General features: G+C 40.3%; 1 protein-coding gene across 1 annotated transcript; it reads right to left on the bottom strand.

Moving 5' to 3' along the window:
• Window positions 1-12,003: 12,003 nt before the first annotated feature.
• Window positions 12,004-15,240, bottom strand: zic3 (zic family member 3 heterotaxy 1 (odd-paired homolog, Drosophila)). Its single transcript, XM_042493307.1, has 3 exons — window positions 14,008-15,240; window positions 13,056-13,219; window positions 12,004-12,455 (listed from the first exon to the last, which is right to left on the bottom strand). The coding sequence occupies exons 1-3, from the start codon at window positions 14,996-14,998 to the stop codon at window positions 12,273-12,275; spliced, it is 1,338 nt and encodes a 445-aa protein (XP_042349241.1). The 5' UTR covers window positions 14,999-15,240; the 3' UTR covers window positions 12,004-12,272.
• Window positions 15,241-21,932: the final 6,692 nt, after the last annotated feature.

The following is a 21,932-nucleotide window of genomic DNA, read 5'->3' as shown; positions in this document are numbered from 1 at the left end:
TTCCAATGCTTAGCCAATCGTCCGTCTGCTCCCCGACCACATCAAAACAATCTAAAAACACTATATCTTCCTAATGAAGAGGGTTGGGTTTAGTTTATGGGCTTGAGAGTACATGAAAACATGCTTATTTAAACAGATTTCATGAGGTTCTGAGTCTGAGAACAAGCTCGGATTATCTGGAACATTTTTACATCACCAGAACAACATCCTTAAAAGAAGCATTACTTTGGCTTTACTATGAGTGTATGGGATGGTGCTCTGTATTTTCTAAATAGTCGATAAACTTTTTTGATTGATTTCCCACAGTTTCTCTTCTTTGGTGCTTTTGATTAAGGAAATCCCGGACTGACTTTTAGCATTTATTACTAGTTTGCAGGATAAATCCTAATCCTAATCCACCTGATCACTGCATTTTCAGCACCTATGCTGCCCCGGCCTGCCCTCCTATTACATTTCTGAGTAAAATGAGTACTTATTGTGTCTGATGTGTGCTTTTATGCGACACAGACTGTTGATGAAGTTGGTAGGAGTTGGTCCAGTGGCTGGAGAGCTAAAACCACTAGAATGGTGACCCCAGTCGGAGGAAAGATTAGGTTTAACACCAGTGGGAGTGGTAAATGGTGAGTCGCAGGGATTTGGGGGGCTATTTGGAATGATCTAAAAGCAGACAAATTACCAACTGAATTTAGGTATATAGTAAAGCCTGACAAATCAGGCCCTGCTGGTGACATCTCTCACAGAACAGAACTATGTCTCAGTAATCCCCATGTAATTTATGTGTGTGCTGGAATACAAGGGTGTGTGTGTGTGTGTGTATGTGTGTTTGTGTGTGTGTGTGTGTTATTGGGCCAGACAGAAGAAGGAGGTTTGACAGAGTTTCAAGGTGCATGTGTGCCCTCTCTCTGGTCATGTATGTGAGTCTGAATGTCTTTGGAGGGATGATTAAACAGAAACAGCCCTCAATAATATTAATTGTTCACACTGGTCCCCCTTTGGGTGAGAGAGGAGGGTCCTAAAGGTCCCAAATGAATGCCAGGAAAGGCCAGACTGCTGCTCTGCACAGGTTATTTCCATTTTACAAATAACATTTTTGTTATAAATCTATTCATCCAAACAGGACAAATGCACCTACAGAAAGCTAAATCACTCATAGAAAGGGGGAAAACCGACTATAGCATAAATCTATACTTTTCTCCTTTTAATTCAGTCATTATAAAAATGTTCTGTGAATGTAGCAGGGACATTAGCCCCCTTCTGAGCTATTATCCTGGCTGTCTGGTGTTGCAATTTCACACTTCACTGATTCCGACAAGCAGTAGAGAGTCTGCATGCCCCAGATTTCACCTTATTTAGGTAATACAGAAAAATCATTCCCAAGACAAGGTAAATTAAACGAGGTACTGGACTGGCACACTGTTGCCAATTTCAGCAGAATATGAAAAGTTTCACACAGTGAGAGGAGAGCTCTGCAACATAAAGCTGACTGTAAAACGCTGGAAATGAAACTGAGATTTGACTCCACTTCATAAACCTGCAGAGTTATTTTACTACTGAAAGGATGCACTGGTCTCTTTTAAAATCGTCTCTCCCTCTCTCTCTTTTTTTTTATTTTTAAGCTACCAAGTAAGTTTGTTCACTTATTAATTCATATTTAAATTTTTTAGAAAGGGGTACATGTTCATAATGTCTTCTCAAGGTGTGAACTTGGTCGTTGAAGGTTGAGCCAATGTCACGTCTTATAATATCACCTTTTACAACAGCTTCCACCACCTTCATTTCTAATGCATGAACGACGGCATATTAAATGTAAGTGACAGACAGGCGAGGTTTCTACATTATTTATGCTCCGCAAGAATGAAAACAAACTGCCTGCCTGGTAACGTTTCTCGGCATTAAACTGTATCGTGACCTACACACAGCTTTATAGCCCCTCACCCTTTTGTTTTATTTAGGGGAGAAATCTATCTTAATTACGTTATCTTTATTTGGCTCTTTTACGCAGCAGAGAATAAAACGCGCTGAAACGATTCATTACAGAACAAAAGCATTAATAAGTCTACTTAAACAAATTAAAGAGTTGATGGTGGTTTGATTTTTTTCTTTTTTCTTTTTTTTTTTTTTTGTCCCGTGAAAAGTCGAGTGAATTTCGTTTCTGCCGACGCAACACGGTTATTAATTGAACTTATTTAACAGTTCCTCTTAATGAGGGGGTTTTCCTCACCGTTGCACCGGTGCGTAAAGAGTTCCCCTTCTATAGAAATTGGCCTTGTTTTGATTGAACTCGGTTTCCTTGACTTCATTGCGCCCAAACCTTTTCAAGAACAAGACAAGTGGGTCGGTAATAATTAGAAGTGCGAACATTTTCCTTTTCTGGTATTTTGAGTTGTGCAAGGAGCTAAGAGGAGAGTTACTGCAGCTGGAAAACTGAGGCCTTGTAGGCTTCTTTTAACTTCAAATGCATTCATCAAACCATTAAAATAACAAGCACTTTTTTAAAAGTTAAAGTTAGCAGGATTTTACAAAGCCATCTGATTAATGTATAATAATGATTATTTATTTAAAGTATTTATAATAATAATGATAATAATAATAATTTATTATGAATTTATTATTTGATAAACAGCTTAATAAATCCAGTGGTATTATTGAAAAAGTTGTAGTTTTAGTTTAATTAGTATACAAAATGAGAAATAATTCTTTATTTGTAAATATATTTACCACAGATGTAAGGCAGATGGGTACTGGAACAAAAGAAGAAACAAAAATCAAGAATAGCTTATTACAAAAAAAAAGTTACAAAAAAAAACTTTTTTGAAATTATTGTCAGAGCAAGAAGTCAAACTTTCCCTTGACTTGGGGAGTTTTCAGGGAACTGTGGTGAGAGGTTTTAGGTTTCTGCCAGGCCCGCTGAGCTTCACTCCCTCCATCAGGAGAGAAATATGTCATCGGTCATCATAGCAGAGGATGGATAGAGTGTCTCAGAGCTCAGAGATGCAAATGAAAATATTTGGCTATGTTACTTTTTAACAAACAGGAGATAAGTTACAACCTCCTGAAGGAAAATGTGCAATATATTAAGGAGAGATCTGCCAATCACACGGCCATGTACAAACTTTGAAAACACACACTCAGTCTAAAAACCACTGCTTACGTTGTTTTACATAAGAAAAATTGTACTTGTATTTAGAGCTATATGGTGACAAATAATGTCTCCAAATACTACACAACATGCACTTTTGCAATGGTTGTGAGAAACAAAGTCCCCTCTCTTTTGTTACTGGCCCTCAGAGCAGAATTGAAACAGGAAAAGCAATTATTGTAGAGATTGTCCCACAGGCATTGAAAAGCTATCAGCATGAGGGTTGGGATTGGCTTGGGGGACACCTATGGCCCCATGCATTATCCTGGCATGAGGTCGCTTTGGCAATCGCCTGCCAATTTCCACCAGCACCTGGCTTTCCCACCCCCCCTCTCTTCACCAGGCCCACCTACCTGCTTCCTTTCTCTCCTCCTACACCTCCTCCTCCCGCTCCAAACCCTGCTCGCCTGTTATTGTCCCAGGATGGTGACCATTATTAGAAAGGAAAAAAAAATAATCAGTACTGTCCAGTGAGTTTGGCACAAAGTTGAAGATGTGCAATCACACTGTATTGTTTCCCATCATGATAGAAGTGATTGTTGATACTTCTGGGGGAGAAAATGCTTTCGACTCCACTCTGTTGGTCTAGTCCAAGACAGAACCGCGAAAATGCCCAAAACCCACAGAATAATAGTCTGTCTAATGCTGTGAAAATATGAGCCGTCGGTGCACTGTTTGGGCCAAAAGGCACAGTGGGAGAGTCGAGTCTAGATTAGTGGAAAAGTGGGAGGAAAATAACTGGTGCTATGTCTAACACTTTTTATTATGGCTGTAGAAAACCTGTATAACACAGCTGTTGAATATCACTCTCCTTTAGCAGCAGAACCCCCTGCCACTCATCCACAAACCTGCTCCTTTCCTGTAAGGCCCGATTGCCCAAACACACCTTATTGCTGGATCACCTCTCATCGTGGAGTGCAACAAGGGCCTGGGCATTTCATATGGAAAATCCAGGCTTCATTGTTGTTGTTGTGATGGATTCAGGCTTCTGTTTGCTATTATGTGTCATGCTTCCTCTCTCCACTCATAGTCATGCTTACAATGGTGCCTGTGGCCATAAACCGCGGATGTTAACACTCACAGAAATATTTCTTAAGTGGCTCCTGGCTTTGGTAATCCTCTTGAAAGATGCTGAAAATGCACAAAAGGAAATTTATTGTTTGCAGAAAAATTAATTTCCTCTTTTTAAGTGATTCTTAACGTTACAGAGGAATACTCAGTCATTTTGTCAGTGTCCCATGAAAACAAAAGATTTTTTTTTTTTTTTAAAGAAACCTTTGCATGAGTTTCTTTTCCGTGTCACTTAATGTTTGACATGCATTTTCGAGGTCAAAGTGATTAAAGTAAGACATCACAGATGTCTATAAAGTAACTGTGGCATCCTCATCTAATAACAAAGCATTGATTTATTTAAATTCATTTCTGTTTTTCACACATGTATAGGAACATATGAGTAGATTTCAGGGTGAATGCAGGGGATAAGCCCCCCTCCCAATATTTAGATTATGCATTTGTCCCTTCCAATAGAAACATAAAAGTTGCTGAAGATTTTTATTTTGACAAAATGTAATATTTACATCATAGACTGATGCAGAAAATTTGTGCGTAAAAATTCACCACAATAAAAGAAATGAAGTGTTTGATGTTTAAAATTTTTCTGGCAGAACCCCCCCCTCAAACTCCCCTCGTTTCATATGTGCCCCCTCCAGTGATGAAACGAAACCTGCGCCCTTACATAGGAAAGCAAAGATGCATTATTGTCATAAATCATCCTTAAATTTTCATTTAACATTCTGATGAGCAACTGCAGTGCAAGAAGTGTGTCTGCAGCAGTGTTTTTGCACAAGGCAACACTTGGAAAAGTTTATCATGCATGCGTGATGAAGAATATTTAGTCTCACAGAAGGTGCCAATATAGCACCATGTTAGTCTGAATCATAACAGGTCTGTTCTTTCAGAACTGTTAATCTTTTGGGAAATAATTACTCCAGTGTTCCTAGAGAAGGTGGCACACAGCCGGTATTTATTGCATTTGAAGGGAGCGTTATTACCAGGGGATGGAGAGAGTGATGCGGAGGTAAATAAAAAAAAAAGCTGCGTAAATAATATTTGAACTATATACTGTAAGTAACAAACTAATCCAAAAATATAAATATTGCTAATGTGAGCGCCTTCTGGTTTAAAACTCTCTATAATCATCGCCGTGACATTTTTTTGTCATGTGCTCCATAAATTTACATCACAAAGATTATTGTCTACAAATGTGACTAGGTTCTGCTTCTATAGTCGAAATAAATAAATAAAAAAATAAAACAAACGGTGAACTAAGTCTGTGCGGCTCAGCCTCCCACCACCTGCCTGAATGGAGAATTACAGTGAAAAAAAAACTTTAAGCGAAATGGTCTTTCATTGTTTCTTTCTGTGTTTGTGTGATGCCAGGAATCGCGCGCGCACGTGCTGAGGCAGGATCAAGCGAATAGTTATTCATAGTGCTATCCCTGCCTCATGCATATCCATAACGGATTAAAGATTGCGCAAACATTATGCAACCACAGCTCGCCTTTTTCTGCGCTGAGTGGCATTTCTGGGGCACAAGTCGGAGTTGTGGAGGAGATGCGGGCTCATTTTGTTTCTTACTCTGTTGTAGTACTGACATATTTTTTTTTATTTTATTTTTATTTTTTTGTGAAGGAACAAATGCTGTACGGTTTATTTATTTATTGCTTGTTCATTCATGCACTTGATCTGTCTATTCATATATCACGGGAAATACCTTTGTGCGCCACCACTGTGCAACACGTGTATCATGATATTAAAACACATGCGTCCCTTCCACTCCACGATGTTGCAGAACTTTGCAGAGGTTACAGCAGTGCGCAAGCGCGGAGAAATCACCACGAAAGGACATGGAGTGTTAAAATAATGGAAAAGCGCTTTCCAATTTCAATTCATTGTCTCCAGAAAAAAGGGGGGACATTATCGAGCATTGTCCTCTTTATTTTGAAAGGCTGATGAATATGAGAGCCCTCCTGTCCGTCCCCTCGGGGGAGAGCCGTCCTGTGAGGTGGAGGCTGTCCCGGGTCGAGGGCGGCTCTCAGGTGAAACGTTTGTTGGAAGTGTTGAATCACTCCATTCATGCACTCTGTAACAAAAGCAACCTTTTGTTGACTCCTCAGCTGTTTAAAACGACAAACACTTAGTCGTGTTGCAGCTTTAATCAAAGATTTAATTGCAGATGGTTATAGCTGAGAGTGCTTACAGTTTAAACTCATCACATTACCTCCTCCCATAACCTGCAGATCAATGATTCATAAAACTAGCCTTCTACTCAGGGGGACTACTTGTTATTGCGCCGGTTTGGGGGCGAAGCATCACCACAGCAGCGCTCAGGGCAGAGCAGCGGCCCATTATGTCAATTGCTCATTTTCCCATTTACCACCTCTCAAAAGTGTTGAAAATATATCTGTCAAAAGACAAACGCAAAGCACAATTGCCGAACATCTGCTTTGCTGAGTGAGCGTTTGCCGAAGCCTTCACTCCGGGGACCTATTAGCGTTGATTCGTGCGCCTGCTCTGATAAGGAATTCATCAAGTTTCTGACACCCCGCCAGATGTTGGGGAATTAGCGCTGTCTCCTGTTGGACATCCTACTAATAGTTTGTCTTTCAGCCCATAGCAGAGGAGAAAAATCACTGGAGAGGTGAATGTTTTATGTGCGTTAGAGGCCCCTTGGTACTTTTTTTTTTAATTTATTGTGCACATTTAGCCACTGTTTATGATAAGAGAAGCAGTGAATTTGACTGATAACTTGCTCGATTGTACATTTATCAGGTAAACTTCTGTCAAAGTACAGTTTGAATGCTTTAGGAGCAGAACTCATTGACCACTTTCACTCATTTCCCCAGCAGCAGCAGCAGCAGCAGCAGCAGCAGCAGCAGCGGTGCCTGCGGGCTACAGTATACAGTATGATGCAGTATGTAAATGTCTCTTAGGAGTCAATTGAAGAATAATTGAACTCAAAGACAAAGCCATTGTGTTAATCAGTTTGCATCACAAAAGCCATGAAACACGTTAAGATATAAAGACACACCGTGGATTAAGGTACCTTGTGAATGCATATTCAACACCCTGCTGGAGGTGAAATAAGCATCCATAATTGGCAAGCACATCGACTTCCGCGCACATGGAAACCCTCGTTTAAGCAATTATCAGATGTAGGCTATGTTAGCTCTTATGCAATTATTTGTTTATCAAGACATATTTTCCCCCCTTATGATGTTACAAATCCATCTCACTTCAATCTAATTGTCACGGTGCGTTTAATGACAAAATATGTGCTAGTTATACCCGTGCAGGCTTAATGTCTTGATTAAAGAAACGAGTTCCATAAATATGTGCAGTAATCCACTCTGTTAACTTGTTCTGTTGCCATATGTGGAAAGATAAACACTGCGTTTCACACACAGATGACTGAATTAGCTCGTGATGATTCAGTTTTGGCAGCATGTTTCTATTAAGAGCATGTGATGAGTGGAAATGTGAACATCCCGGTGTGTTGCAGACAGTTTAGTCATAAAGGCCGTCCCATGTCCAAGATCAAGAGCTCTGCTAAAGTGCCCTTGAGCAAGACTCTGCACCCTGCGCAGCCTCACTCACTCTACAGCTTTAACAGTGCCAAATAAAAGCCTTAACTGTAAGGAAACAAAATGCAGTCTTGCAAGTGCGGTTATAGCTACTGCACACACAGGGGTACTTTGTGATAAAGTCTGTGCATGTTGCGCCCAATAATTACCAAATTATTAATGAGTGATAAATTAGCCACTGGGTTTATTAAGATCACAGCCTCCGTTGCGTGACAAAAAGCGTTTGGGACCTGCTTGTATCGCTTTATCCTCTTAGAGCGCGCTCTCCCGCTTAGCCAGCAAATACTGAGTAGACGGAGGAAGGTAGGAGAGGCTGGAGTTGACCAATCAATCCGACATCAAACTTCAGCGACAGCCAGGAGTAGCCTACAACTCCGTCCTATTTTTATTTCCTGCAGAATACAACTCCCTTACCACCACCCCCCACCCCCAGCAGCCTCCGCTCCCTTCCTCCTTCGGATACAACAGGCAGCAGACCCTATAGGCAGGGAGAGATTATAGGCTACTGCACGCTGCCAGCAGTCAGCTGCCATCCTCCGGGTCCGCACACCGCAGCCCAGTATAGCAATCCATAAGATAACTGGAGATGAATGAGCGCTAACGTGATTCAGAGCCGGTAGTAGTGTGTGCCTGCAGAGGGGCATTGCTGTGATACAGCCGCCAGTCTTTACACAACTGCATCCACGTGACCGTCACTGCTTTCTAATCCATTGAGAATCCACCAGAAAGGAGCCTTTCATGTTTTTTTCCTCGCTCTCTCTCTCTTCTGGATTGAATCGCCTGCTCTGGTTTCCCATATAATCTGGAAACGATGACTTGTATTGGGCGTCTGCATAACGCTCATGCATGGGCAATAACACGAGCAGCTCCCGGTGGAGGGTAAACATCTAAAAATCTGGGGGGGGGGGGGTTTTCTTTTTTTTTTTTTTTTTTTAATTGCAGACTTGCAGTTGATCCACCCGGTTTAACGTTAAATTCACGCCTGATGTAATCTGGTGTAATGGAAAGACGTGTTCAAATGTATAAATGTTTAAGCTTTATTAATTTCACTTTCATATTGTGCTTCTTCCCGTATGATGATCAGCCGCTGCAGGTCAGAGCGCAGCCACCTCTCGGTTTAGCACATCCCAGATGCATGCGTAAAACTGCAGCCTCCATGTGAGCCCGCCGTGTTCGGGAGGAAGCCGGGTCTCGGTTTTTTGACGTCACGGTGTCTGAGAGGGGGAACTTGAAATGTGCGACTAGACGAGCCAGGCAGAAAGGGAGGGAGGGTTGGAGGGGGAACAGGGGAGGGAAAGAGGGGGGTGAAAAGAAATGAAATCAAACGGAATGCAAAGGTTGCGCTTGCGCAAAAGTCAAAAACAGAATTTGAATCAATATTACCAAATCTGTTTATAGTTGAAGGATATTGGGGGTGTGTGTTGGTTTGAAGCACCTTGTGGGGGGTTGGTGTAAAAATGCTCCTCTGCTTTAGAGAAGTAAATCAGTGTTCTCTCCCAGCAACAGTCTTTCAGATTATACACACTGTGTTTTTGTTGATTTCCCTGCATTTAAACGGATATAGCTTTATAAAACATCGGGTAAATGACACTGTGTAATATTAGAGACTCGGAGCCTGTGCATGAGCTCTTGTTGTGATTCAAACTGATTTTTTTCGCCGTTTAAATGCTTATTATGGCGTCCATTGATGTGTGGTAACTCCTTTGGTTGTTTTTATGAAGCGGTTCCTTGTTAATCGGGTAGTGGGAGACGCTGAGGCAGCGCCACTTTTGGCAATGTATCCCACTCCACTTTCACGGTCACACAGTGTCCTCAGTTGCCCGTCTTCCAGTCTGCACGTCAGGATTATTATTTGTAAGCGCCCATTTAATATAATAAAAAAAATAAACTTTGCATGTGCAACTTTTGCGGCCATAGAGGGATGACCCACATCCCCCATCTACTCTCTGCCAAGAAGTGGCTCCCTAACTTGCTCCCCCCGAATATTCCCATTCACACACTACACACACACACACACACACACACACACACACACACACACACACACACACACAGCCAAAATACTAAGATGGCGCCTTAATCAGTGTCAAGTTCAAGTGACTCCTACTAGTCTGATACAAACAGCATGGCAAACAGTGTCGGCTATATGCGTAAAGATGCAGGGAGCAGAACAACATGGTGATAATAATCAACGTCGCAGTCTGAAAGTCGCTTTTCATAATGTTTTTTTAATTTCAGTCAAAATTTCCGTTCACATTTCTTCATAAATAGTTGGTAAAACAAATCAACCAACATACAGTAGCCTAAAAAGTACAAGGAACCTTTGCCTCTGGTAGCTAAATAGGCTAACTCATAGGCCCTACTGTTGTAACATGGTTTGCCTCAATGTGGCACAGTGACACAGTTCATCAGTAAAACATTTTTGCTCTTCAGGAATAACTCGGAGTGTGACCCATTTCTCCCAGAAAGTGTTACAACATCACATTCTAGCTGTGTTTATACATCAGATATTTTTTTCGCTGACCTCTGGACATGGGGCAGAAAGGTGGTGGGAATAAGAAAAAGTACTTCATTTAAATTAAGGTATAGAAAATAGCATATAAAACATATATTCCTTAAATTATTTAAATAAACTTATTTCATATATCACTGTCACGAGGTACCGTTTTTTTACATTTTATTTTAAAAGTAGTGCTGGTGGTCTGAAATTGTTCTCATATGAGTACAATATACTTTGTGTATGCATAATATTTAATTCTTGAGAATAGGTTACAATGCAATGCTGTAACTCTTTTTGCCACTGAACGTATTCTCCCCACCCTCCCCCAACCCACATAGATCTAGAATTCCTTCCACTAAATTTTGTTAAACACAAAAAATGTCATCTTGACACGTTATTCACACAAAACAAGCAAATGTGTAATCAAACTGCTCTATATGCAACACCACAACAAATAACACGCTTAGTTTCACAGAAGAATTACATTTAAAACAATGCAAGCTGACAGACAAAAAAACTTTTTTTATTTTTGAAGATACTGTGTTGTGACAGTTCCATTGTTGCCGATGCACACATTTAAACATACTTGCACAAAGACATTGCTGGAACTATAAAGAGTGCCATACAGGCGCATATACTTGGGTGCTTGACCCGAATTTGAAATACTCAAAATGCTGTCACCTTGATTTGGAAAATCATGAACTTCGCACACTCGTCTAAGACCTGTATAGGAGTGCATTAGGCTGATGGGTTTCTTCTTTTTTTTTTCTCTCCTCCCAAATACTGAGTTTATGCTACGAATTGACATCTATTTCTGATTCTATAAAAGTAAAATACACAAAAAGGTTTAAATTTAACCAAAAATAAAGATATCAACAGAACCGTTTTATAGCTTCTCAGCTCAACTGAACTCAGTTCTACAAAGTCAATGATTTACATGTCAATGGTCTCATAAAGAAAATAAAAGTGACGGAAATATCTGCATTATATATAGACAAATCCATAATATTCATATAGATGATTTCTTCAATCCAAATAAGACACATATAGGCCTATTGGTTAAAAAGGAAAAAAAAAAAAAAACCAGAAGGATACAATCGCGATGTTGGAGCTTTAGAGTTTATCATTTGTTCAATGTTAAGCTGGTTATGACCAAAACTGTACAGTTCTTGTTAGAAAACATTTCCATAAATATCATTTAAGTTTCAGAACTTATACCCATAATTAAATTACAAATTGATAAATATGGCATCATGGATATGTATTTACAACGGTATTAACAAAAGGCAACGTTATATTCAACGGTAACAATCGTAACCTAATACCACATTTCTCCACCTGAAAACGGACGTTGACAATAGATTCGACCCCATCAAACAAGGAAATACATTCACGAGTATAATATTTATTTAGGATTTTTTTTTCTGTGTTCAAGTTCATGACAAAGACTTTGGCACGTTTCTTAAGACTGTTTGAAGTTCCAACAATCAATTGAAGAGGCGACAACAGCGCGTCACCGTCATATAAAACAGCGTGAAATAATCTTCCTTTTTATTCTTTTTTTTTAAATAAAAATTTGAGAAAATACATAAAATGAAAAATAAAACATTTTTTTCTGTAAACTAAAAGATAAAAAAAACATTTATTTATACTGAGAAAGTATAACGTTTTTATTTATTCGTGATTTTTTTTTTTTTTATTTGATTTCCTCAAAACTGCGGAATAAAAGTCAAATTTTCGTGATCCTGAGAACGGACGTGGCCTGCTTGGTGCTGGCTTTTGCTCTCATCTCCTGTTGTTGTTGTTGTCCCAATCCCATTTGTGTGTGTCTGACAGCGTGACGTGTGTGTGAGAGAGTGTGTGTGATTGTGTGTGTGAGAGAGAGAGAGTATGAGTGTGTGAGGAGAACAGGAATAGTTTTTAAGGTTTTTATCCTCTTTTCATCCTCAACCCCGTGGTCCACATAGAGAGAGGGTTTGTTCTTCTGACTTCAAACGTACCATTCATTAAAGTTGGGTGCCAGTCCTTCGCTGTGGCCAGACGTGTTTTGTACGGCTAACGGCGGTGTTTTTGTCGGGTCTTCAGTGTTGGCTGAGACCAGCACTGGCGGTGTGGACGACTCGTATCCAGAGCTTGCTGCTGGAGACGATTCGGATCCTTGAGACTCGTGTACCTGCAAAAAATTAATAGAAAAAAAGTGAGTTACTAACACTATAAATTTGCACTGGGTGCATATAAAGTGGCTCGGTGGATGGGTGTCGAATTTAACTCGGATTAACTGGGTTTTTATAGAGCTATCATAACAGTAAACACACAGCAAACTTGAAACAGGCACGGCAACTTTTACACTGCAAAACATCCACATCAGCGCGCCTTTTATGTGTCTTTAAATGTATTTTTTAAGTGTGTGACTTTAAAACAAAAATGTAAATTAAGATCTAACATTTTAAGCTTTACTTAAAATATTACTTTTTAAAAAAATAAAGCAGTAAGGCAGATAAGTGGCATGTGGAATAGTCACAACAGATATACTTCAGTTATTTTATTAAGAGTGTATAGAGTGTAGAGATATTAAGCGTCAACAATAACCTAAATGGCATCTTAAATATTTTGGGGTTTTTTTGTTTTTTTTTTGCAGTATGACAGAGCCACAACATCTAAAGAATTGCCTCAAGTTGTGATAGTCCCTGTCTGTAGCAGTGGGGGAGGGGGGAGGGGGGTAAAGAGTGTGTGTGCGTTAATGTGTTTAAGGAATAATGAAGACCTTAATTACCTTCATGTGTTTCCTGAGAGAGCTGGGGTGTGTGTATGACTTGTCGCACACTTTGCAGATGTATGGCTTGTCTGATGTGTGCACATGCATGTGCTTTTTCCTGTCGCTGCTGTTGGCGAAGCGTCTGTCACAGCCATCAAATTCACACTTAAACGGCTTCTCACCTGCAGGAAATAAATACACACCGTGAATTACCACCAATGGTCCCCGCACAAACAAAATAAAAACCCGCTGTAACAGCACCACCTGTAAAAACGCGGAGCTCGGAGATGTAAATTGTCTGCAGCCTATTATATAACAGGAGTAACCTACATTTTCGGGGAGACATGGATACAGCTCCACTACTCCACTCTCTGTCAGGCTTTATTTATTCAAGAGGCCTGCTCCCTTCATGTACTACTGGCCTGCTCTGTGCGTCTGCTCGTATATAGTAAACACTGAATCAACAGGGCATCTCTGCACTATGTGAGAGCTGAACAAGGGCGAGAATTATAAACACAGCCTAAAACTCATTCATTATAATTGTATATGACGTCCGGAAAGCAAAAGAGTCCTGCATATATAGCCTCACGCAGCACTAAAAGTTTAACAAGTGAGACAAGTCTCTGTCTTTATATCTCGCACAACTTCTTTGCATTAAAGAATTAACAGGGAGTTGCTCATCAAAATCCTGTTTTCTACATTATTGACACAACAGTAATTTATCACCAAGGATTTTAGAATAAGCTGCACTTTTGACAATTTGGGAACTGTTCCACGTGATAAATGTGGGCCCAAGTTCTTAGTTTGCTGTTGTAAACAACAAAAACACACACTCTTTTTGTCTGAAACAATGTCTAACACACACACACACACACACACACACACACACACACACCATTTTACTCAGACTAGCCTCACTTTTTTTACTGTTATTTTACGCACGCCGTGCCATGATAATGTCCGTGCCTACCTGTATGTGTTCTTTTGTGGATTTTCAAATTTTCCGATCTGGCGAATATTTTCCCACATCCGGGGAACGGGCATGGGAACGGTTTCTCGCCCGTGTGCACACGGATGTGGTTGACGAGTTTGTACTTGGCCTTAAAAGATTTTCCTTCTCTCGGGCAGTCCTCCCAGAAGCAGATGTGGTTGCTCTGCTCGGGGCCGCCGACGTGCTCCATGGACACATGAGTGACCATCTCGTGCATGGTGCTGAAAGTTCTGTCGCAAGTCTTTTTGGGTCTGTTCATCTGGTTCTCGTCTATCCATTTGCAGGATAATTCTTGTTTGATGGGTTGCCTCATGTATCTAAAGAAGGCCCCCGGACCGTGGTGTGTGGGCACATTCATCCCCATGTTCATGTTGATAGGATGGCTGTAGTTGTGCAGCTGAGCCCCGTAGGGGTCCGTCCGAGGGCTCGCGACCGGACGGTACGGATCAGGTCTTCCGAAAATGTCCCCGCGTAAGCCAAGATGCATTTGGCTGTTAACTACATGTCCACTCGGTGAAGTGTGGCTCACCCCCTGGTCGTGAAGTCCTGGAAACAACAGATGTCCGGGGTTATCGGTGATCCCGGGCGGCCCGTGGAGGCTCCCCGCCGAAGCTGCAAAGATCCCATGCTGTGCGCTGGGCGCTGTGGACTCTCCAACACCCCGGTTCCGGAAGAGAAAGTCCCGTGTGGAATTGAACGCTCCCCCACCGTACGAGCCCACCTGCCCGCCGTGACTGTGTCCCAGGGCAGCTGCATATCCAGTGGCTTGCGGGGTGAAAGCTGATGTCTGGCTGGAGGCGATGTCGTGAGCCACGGGGCTGATTTTGAAAGCTGCGGAGTGGGAAGAATCGGCGAAGGGGTTCAGTCCCAGACCCGGGTCTCTGTTCCCGATTTCGTGGTGCCGCGGTGTCCCGAAACCCCCCACTCCTAACGATGCAAACTGCGGACCGCTATCAAGAAGCATAGTCATGAGCTTGAAGCAAACTTAGGAGACGGGAAGAAAACAGAAAATAAAATTAAAATCCAGTGTAGCGGAGCGCGCACGCTGCAGACACCGCGCCGAGATTTACCACGTTCTGCGGGAAAAAATCCTAAAATAAAAAAACAAACGTAGCCAAAACGGGGAAAAATCCTATGCGTAAAGAGTTGGGAGAAAAAAAACTCCCGTTGACTGCGATCCGTGAGAAAGAGGATCAAACTTCCCCCCCTTTCCAGGCGGATGATGTCCTTGGACTGATAAAGTCAATCACTCACTCCCAGAACATAAATGAACTCGGGAGGCAGTGCTACGACAGCCAATCAGCGCGCAGCTACCCCTTTGACACGTGACCGCGAAGGAGGGTGTTAATTGGCTAGATTTCTGGTGATTGGCACAGTTTGGTATTAGAGATGGCAGGTCGTCTCAATTGGTTTCATTTGATTGGCTCCTACAGGCATTATTTTGCAGGTATAACGGAGAGCTCTAGCGCAGATCCTGGATGTGTTATGTGTAGCGCATGTCTTATGAAGCCAAACGCGATTTATACTCCTCAAGAAACCCCCGTGCAGTTTTATAAATAAAAATAAATGAATATATTTGGTGCATGCTATTATATTTTAAATTTAAAAAAACTTTTAGGTGGATATTATTTTACAGGATCAGTTTAAGAAGTTATTCTGCAACATAACGTGCATTTAGTTTGACTTGACATGTTTATTTATTTATTTTTTTCAAATGCATTGAAGAAAAAACTTATATTTTGAAAGCAAACTTTTATTAGAGGGCCTGGAAATTTGAAAAATATTTATTTATCTATCTATCTATCTATCTATCTATCTATCTATCTATCTATCTATCTAACTATCTAACTATCTATCTATATCTTAGTTTTTATATCTTTGACATATCTGTGTTATTTTTCTCTTTCATGTGACCAGTTTGGCTCTTATTAACTGAAAACTTGAATGTACTTGGCACAGTTCCAAACTGTGGCTTTCTTGAAGCCGCTTGAAAAGGGAGGGGGGTATTTTTTTTTTTTTTTTTTTTTTTTAGCAAAAGCTCTATAGGGTGTAAGACGGAGGAATAAAAGACAGAAAGAAAGATGGCAGTAATTGTAATATCCTGAGATTTTTTCGCTCAGCCAAAAATTCGTGCCATTGAGCAAGTTTCACAGGGCTGCCGCTGACTCGCTGCAGGACACATAAAATCTGATCAAGTTCAGAGACGCGCTGAGTGCTTCAAGCGGCGCTTTTTAACTCCAAGCCTTTCACATCCTTTCCCCCTCAATCTGTCCCAGGAAGGAGCTCACATTCTTTATTTTAGGGGATCTGGACCAAAAAAAAAAAAAAAAGAAAGAAAAAAAAAATCTTCAAATCAGTCCTTCATTCTGCTTTCGCCCTCATCCTACCGCATTCACTCCAGAACATTTCCTCGAGAAAGAGTTATAGAGTGAAAAGGTGAGTTTTCTTACTTCTCCTTCGTCTTTCTGGTTTAGTAACAGGGGCCGTGAGGTGGGCCTGTGAGGACTGCATTGCATGGAAGTGTGTGAATCTACAGTTTATTATATTTTGGGGGTTGTTGATTTAGTTTTCTTGAAGTGAGCCTGCTCGGTGCTTGGGCCGGTTACTCATATGGTAATTTAATTGTTGCAAGGACCTGCATACCTCTGTTTTTTTACGGCCGTCGTGCACATAAGTAGACTACAACACTCGTGCTTTTTGTACATAACCTCAACAACTTATCTTGAAGCAAAACGGCGAATGAGATTCACTTCATCTCTTTTTTACTCCGTAAGCTGCTCTCCCTCTCTCTCTCCTTCTCTCTCTCTCCTTCTGCTTGTCTGCCTCTCTCTCCCTCCCCTCTCTCTCTCTCTCTCTCTCTCTCTCCCTCTCTTCCTCCCTCTCTCTCACCACGAAGGCATAGCCTCTCACAGTTTACTCCTCCCTTCACTCTCACACACTCGTCTTCTCACACGGCACACAGCATGCGCGTGCACCAACACACACACACTGTATGTAATGAGCACACACATAAGAACAAAATCCTACACACACAGAGCCACACATACACAGTTAACGGAGTTTGCCTTTGCAGTTTTGCAGTATGAGATTTATGGCGACCTTTGTGAACTTTCACAAGTGACAAGCAGCCTGTTAAGCTCTCCTGTATTCCCTCCATATTTTATTGGCTTGTTGAAGGCCCCGCACGCCACTTAAGGTTACGTGCCGTGTATTTGCAGCCACATTATCACTGCGAAATAATTAAGTAACATGGTTTAGATGAGCCACAAATGTTTGCGAGCGACAGAGCAGCAGCGTAGGCTCTGGGCTCTTGCTGAGAAAAAGGGGAACTGTCATCAACTCGGCCTAATGTAAAGCAACTGTTGCTTGAGAGTTAAATTTGAAACTACTGCAGATCTCCTCTGGTGTGCTGGTGTTTATTTTATATTTTTATTATTTATTTAATTCTACAAATGTGTTTTTTGACGATTGGGGGCTTCAAACACGCATTTTCTAATTATTTTTTTTCTTTCACCAACATCAAAACAAATTTAAAAACTCTGGCTAGTGAGAATGTTTGGTCATATTCTTTTTTTAATTTATTTATTTTAATTTCCTGGGTTTTTTTTTGTGTGTGTGTGTGTTGTTGTTTTTTTAATCAACCTCTTCGTGTCTTAAAGAGACAGAGTGCTCTGGCGCATTAATACTATTTATACTGGACAATAGAAAATGGGGAAACTTTAAAGAGAGGGAAAGACAGCTTCATAGACCTTTTTATAGAGCTGCACTTTTGTTAACCGTTTGTCTCACTCACACCAGACATTTTCCCCTCAGAGTATTTTACCCCGCTCCTCGAGCATGCCGCCCTCCGCTCAGTGACATTTTCACCCCTATTTTTTGACATATCTATTTAATTGAATTCCGGTAAACTGTAGACAGTTATATTTCGTAGCTTTGCAACAATACTATTTTATATATTTAATTTAACTTTTAAAGATGCCAAAATTAATTGCATACAAATTATTTAATTAATATGCACATATGACTACTTCAGGCCTGTGTTTTCTTTGGTTCAAATGTCCGGCTGAATATAAAATCTTTAATCATCATTAAACGTGGGCGTAATGCGACGTGTTAAATTATAGCACGTTATTCTGCAGCACTATGTATAATTTGATGATTTAGTTATCTCTGCTGGGATTACCTCATTGGGCGTTGGGATAGCCCATTGGTTATAACATAATCTTCTTCTAACTGAGCATGCGCGTTACCTTAAAATATCACAATATTGTAGTGTGCATACCTCTGTGACAGTAGGCCCATGCTGTTGGAAAAGAGCAGAGCATAACCATCAGCCTAAATGGTAAACAACTCACATTTATACATATATTCTAACTAGATGTGTTAGAGTCAGCAGTTATTTAAATGCATAATTTGATAAATTGCTTGGATGCATGATGATTATTTTTTATATAGAGAAATGTGCCTTTGGCAGCCCAAGCTTCTAGATTTTTTCTTACAGCAATGTTGAGTATTTTTTTTGTCCACATTGTCTGGCCTGTAGCCTACACTATGCTTGGCTGGCTCAGGCCGCTTGTGCTATAGAGGAGTTTGTGGACTTGAAGTTAACTCAATAGTGACCAGACAAAAGTGAAATCTTCCTCTCCTGATAACAATGGCATAACCATAGCCCAGTATGACTTCCATTTATCATATACGGCTGTATATGAGTGTGTTATCCGTATTTCCATTTTGAACAGGCAGAAAATGGTCAATGTATCCCAACGGCACAGTTAAATGAATGATATTGTGATTCACTGTTTTGCTTAAATGGACATTCTGCTGAATGAACATGCAGTTTTTTGCTGTGATTTAATGTGCCAATTCTCAGACTCTGTCGGTGCCATAGTTTAATGAGAAAATGAATCGTAGTGTTCTGTGGGCTGCATTGGGGGCATTCTCCATGACACTTTTCTCAGTTCTTTTACATTCTGTGGAGCCCATAACAGTATAAAGACTCAGGTTCTGGTCTGCATTCATGCCATAATCCAGCAAATTTCATACATTCTCAGAATGAAATACATTTTGGCTCACATTTGTGTCAGCGAAAACACAGCTTGCACATGAAAAATATGCATCCCCTTATTTTCAGAAAGCTTATTGTTTTCACGAAACAAATATTCACATTATGCGTTTTATTTTCAAACACATGTAGCCTATAATCAAATGTTATTTAAGATTTTCTGTGCATGTGTGGCAGCTGATAATGACAACAAATTTGCCACCATAGATACAAGAGGTTTACATGACGAATGACAATTTATCTGGCTTGTCATTTGGTATTTCACAATGTAATGCTCGACTGTATTGCATCACTGTCGGGCATATTGTAGTGCTGTGTTTGCCATCGAAGAAACAGAAATGTTTTTTAATTACAGATTTGCTTCATAGTGTTCAGCACAGGTTAAATCTCCGTACTGTACGATATCAACTGCACAGATCGTCATCTATATTTCATACATTATGTGGTCAGTTGGGTCTTGAGTGACTGCTGCAGTGGATGTTTGCCTTCATATGGCTGATGGAGAGGGCTGATTGCCTTCTTGCTGTGATTTACTGGAGCATCTGTCTGCAAATGGACTCATCCCAAACCTGTTAATTCATCTAAATTTCATAAAGTCATGGCAAGACTGTGCACTGCCATCCCTCATCAATTATAATATCTCAGCAGTTCTCCACACTGGTGCATGCAGTTGTTTAAACCTGCATAAACACACACACACACACACACACACACACACACACACACACACACACACATACAGGCATTGCTGTTAGTGCAACATATACAAACATAGTAACTTCATGTCTGTGTTACACTCACACACACACACACACACACAGAGAGAGAGACAGGGAGAGATTTGGATGCTTGATGAAATGATTTTCTGCTCCCTATCCGTCCTGTACTTATTATTTTTTGCCATGTCTCGTGTTACGTTGGCATTATCACCAAGTGTAACACCTAGTGATTCATACACAGACTGCGAATAGTTTATTATGAACATGCATATTTACATATATTTATATGCATGTGTATTTGTTTATTGTCCTTGTGTGATAAACATACATACAAACATTTTCCAAAAAAGGGCATTGCACATTAATTGAAAATAATTGTTCTTGTCGACATTTCGCGTTAAAGAAATAAAATTATCTGAATTTTCACTCCAGTCTGCATCATGGTAGATACTGTAACTCTGGTCTTTTAGCTGGCATTTGTGTTGTGATTCATTTCACCTCTACATATCACCCTTTGTCATTCATTTGCTCTACATTCACTTTGCTGGGAGTGACTGGGATCTCATGGATGTTAAGAGTATTCCTGACATGAGTGTTTTGATAGTTGGGAGTGATATTTTGTGTGCAACAGTCACTAGGATTTTGTCTGGCCTGTCAAGCAACCAACATAAATGACCGAACCCATAAAGCTTGAGGCTTGGAGGGGATTGCAAATGTCAAAATGCTAGATTTGTTACAGTGTTGATATTTAAACTGAAGTTTCACATGTGGTTTACAAATTAAAAATGCTTCACTGTGATAGACTTGGCGTATTTGATCAGATTTCACAAATAATCTTGGAAAGATGTTTTAGTAACGTGACAAACTTGGTAAAAAAAATAATTGCGTTACATGTTTGCATGTCTTGGCCATTACTATTTTAATTTTTATAATTAATCGCTGTGAAGCTAACCACTTAAACATTTTTTTAAAATTATTTTTTAGGATTAATGTTGAATGTATTCGGCAAATTTTAAACAGAAAAATATGCTCACAAAATACTTGCACTTATATAGTTGAATATGTTGTTATTATTAGGCTTCCATACTGTATTGTATTTAAATTAACAGAGTTTTAATTTATGGAAAACTGCTGATTAGGCTAAACTCTAATTAGATTATGACCACATTGAGGACCATTTTAACTGTTAAGCAAATTTAGATGTTAAGAGCATTTAAATAATCTCACAATTTTATACAAAATATTAGAGTATAGGCCTGTAGCACACACTTTCTGGAAGTGTGTTATTGAAAAGTTGAGCCTCAACAGCCTCCTTAAAATCAGTGTATTAAATCATAAAAGTGCAGTTGGTCCTCTGTCTTGTTTTCCCCTGCTGCAGATGAGGAGCAGGGCTGATTTGGGGAGCAGGGCTGATTTGGGGCGCAGGTCTGTCAGTCTTTTCTGCTCTCTGAATGATAGATTGGAAACTTTTGGTTTATTGGCCTTCAGCCCTCAATCATTTTCGGAAATGCATCGGGTTAAAGGTTGACAAACATGAGCGTCCATTACAATCATGACGGAATTAGGCCAGTTCTGAGCATGTCTACTATTTTGCGGCACTTAATGTCAAGTGGGCCCCCTTGCTTTGTCTCTGCCTAGGATCCACTGCAGGTGACGTCAGCATAACAATGTGGAAACGGATTTTTTTTTTATGTCTCTTTTTATTTTAAGGGGAAAAAAACTTGAAAATTCTGCCAGCTAAGTTTTTTTCAAATGCGTTTTTTTTTCCACCTTAAATCGTTAAGCTTCAGTCCGTAGCCACGTCATATAGATTTCAATAAAAGCAACAGATAAAAGAATTTGGCTAAACTGGTTCTAGGTGGAGGAAAGTGCGCTGATAGAATCAGAGCAAAGCGAAGAGACGTGCAGAAATATGTGCTGCACTGCATGGAGAGCTTGGAGCTGCTGTCCTCACAGCACCCCAAAGTCAGAAAGTTTCTCAGGAACAGTGGAGACCTGCACTGCTATTTGTCACGTCTCACCATTTACATTTTACGTAACATTTTTTACATTTGTGCTGGCCTGCAATACGCATGCTGCACTTTTTGATGATTATTAATTTATTTAAAAAAATATTAATAATA

Source organism: Plectropomus leopardus, chromosome 9 (assembly GCF_008729295.1).
Source record: "Plectropomus leopardus isolate mb chromosome 9, YSFRI_Pleo_2.0, whole genome shotgun sequence".
Lineage (NCBI taxonomy): Eukaryota > Metazoa > Chordata > Actinopteri > Perciformes > Serranidae > Plectropomus > Plectropomus leopardus.
The sequence above is the reverse complement of the archived record's forward strand: the minus strand, read 5'-3'. Positions and strand labels throughout refer to the sequence as shown.

Bases quoted from the DNA above. Each gene is read 5' to 3' on its own strand.
- zic3 (XM_042493307.1), bottom strand. From the start codon at position 14,998: ATGACTATGCTTCTTGATAGCGGTCCGCAGTTTGCATCGTTAGGAGTG. The intron at 13,220-14,007 runs GTAGGCACGGAC...TATTTCCTGCAG, and splicing joins CCACAAAAGAACACATACAG to GTGAGAAGCCGTTTAAGTGT. The intron at 12,456-13,055 runs GTAATTAAGGTC...AATTTTTTGCAG, and splicing joins CTCTCAGGAAACACATGAAG to GTACACGAGTCTCAAGGATC.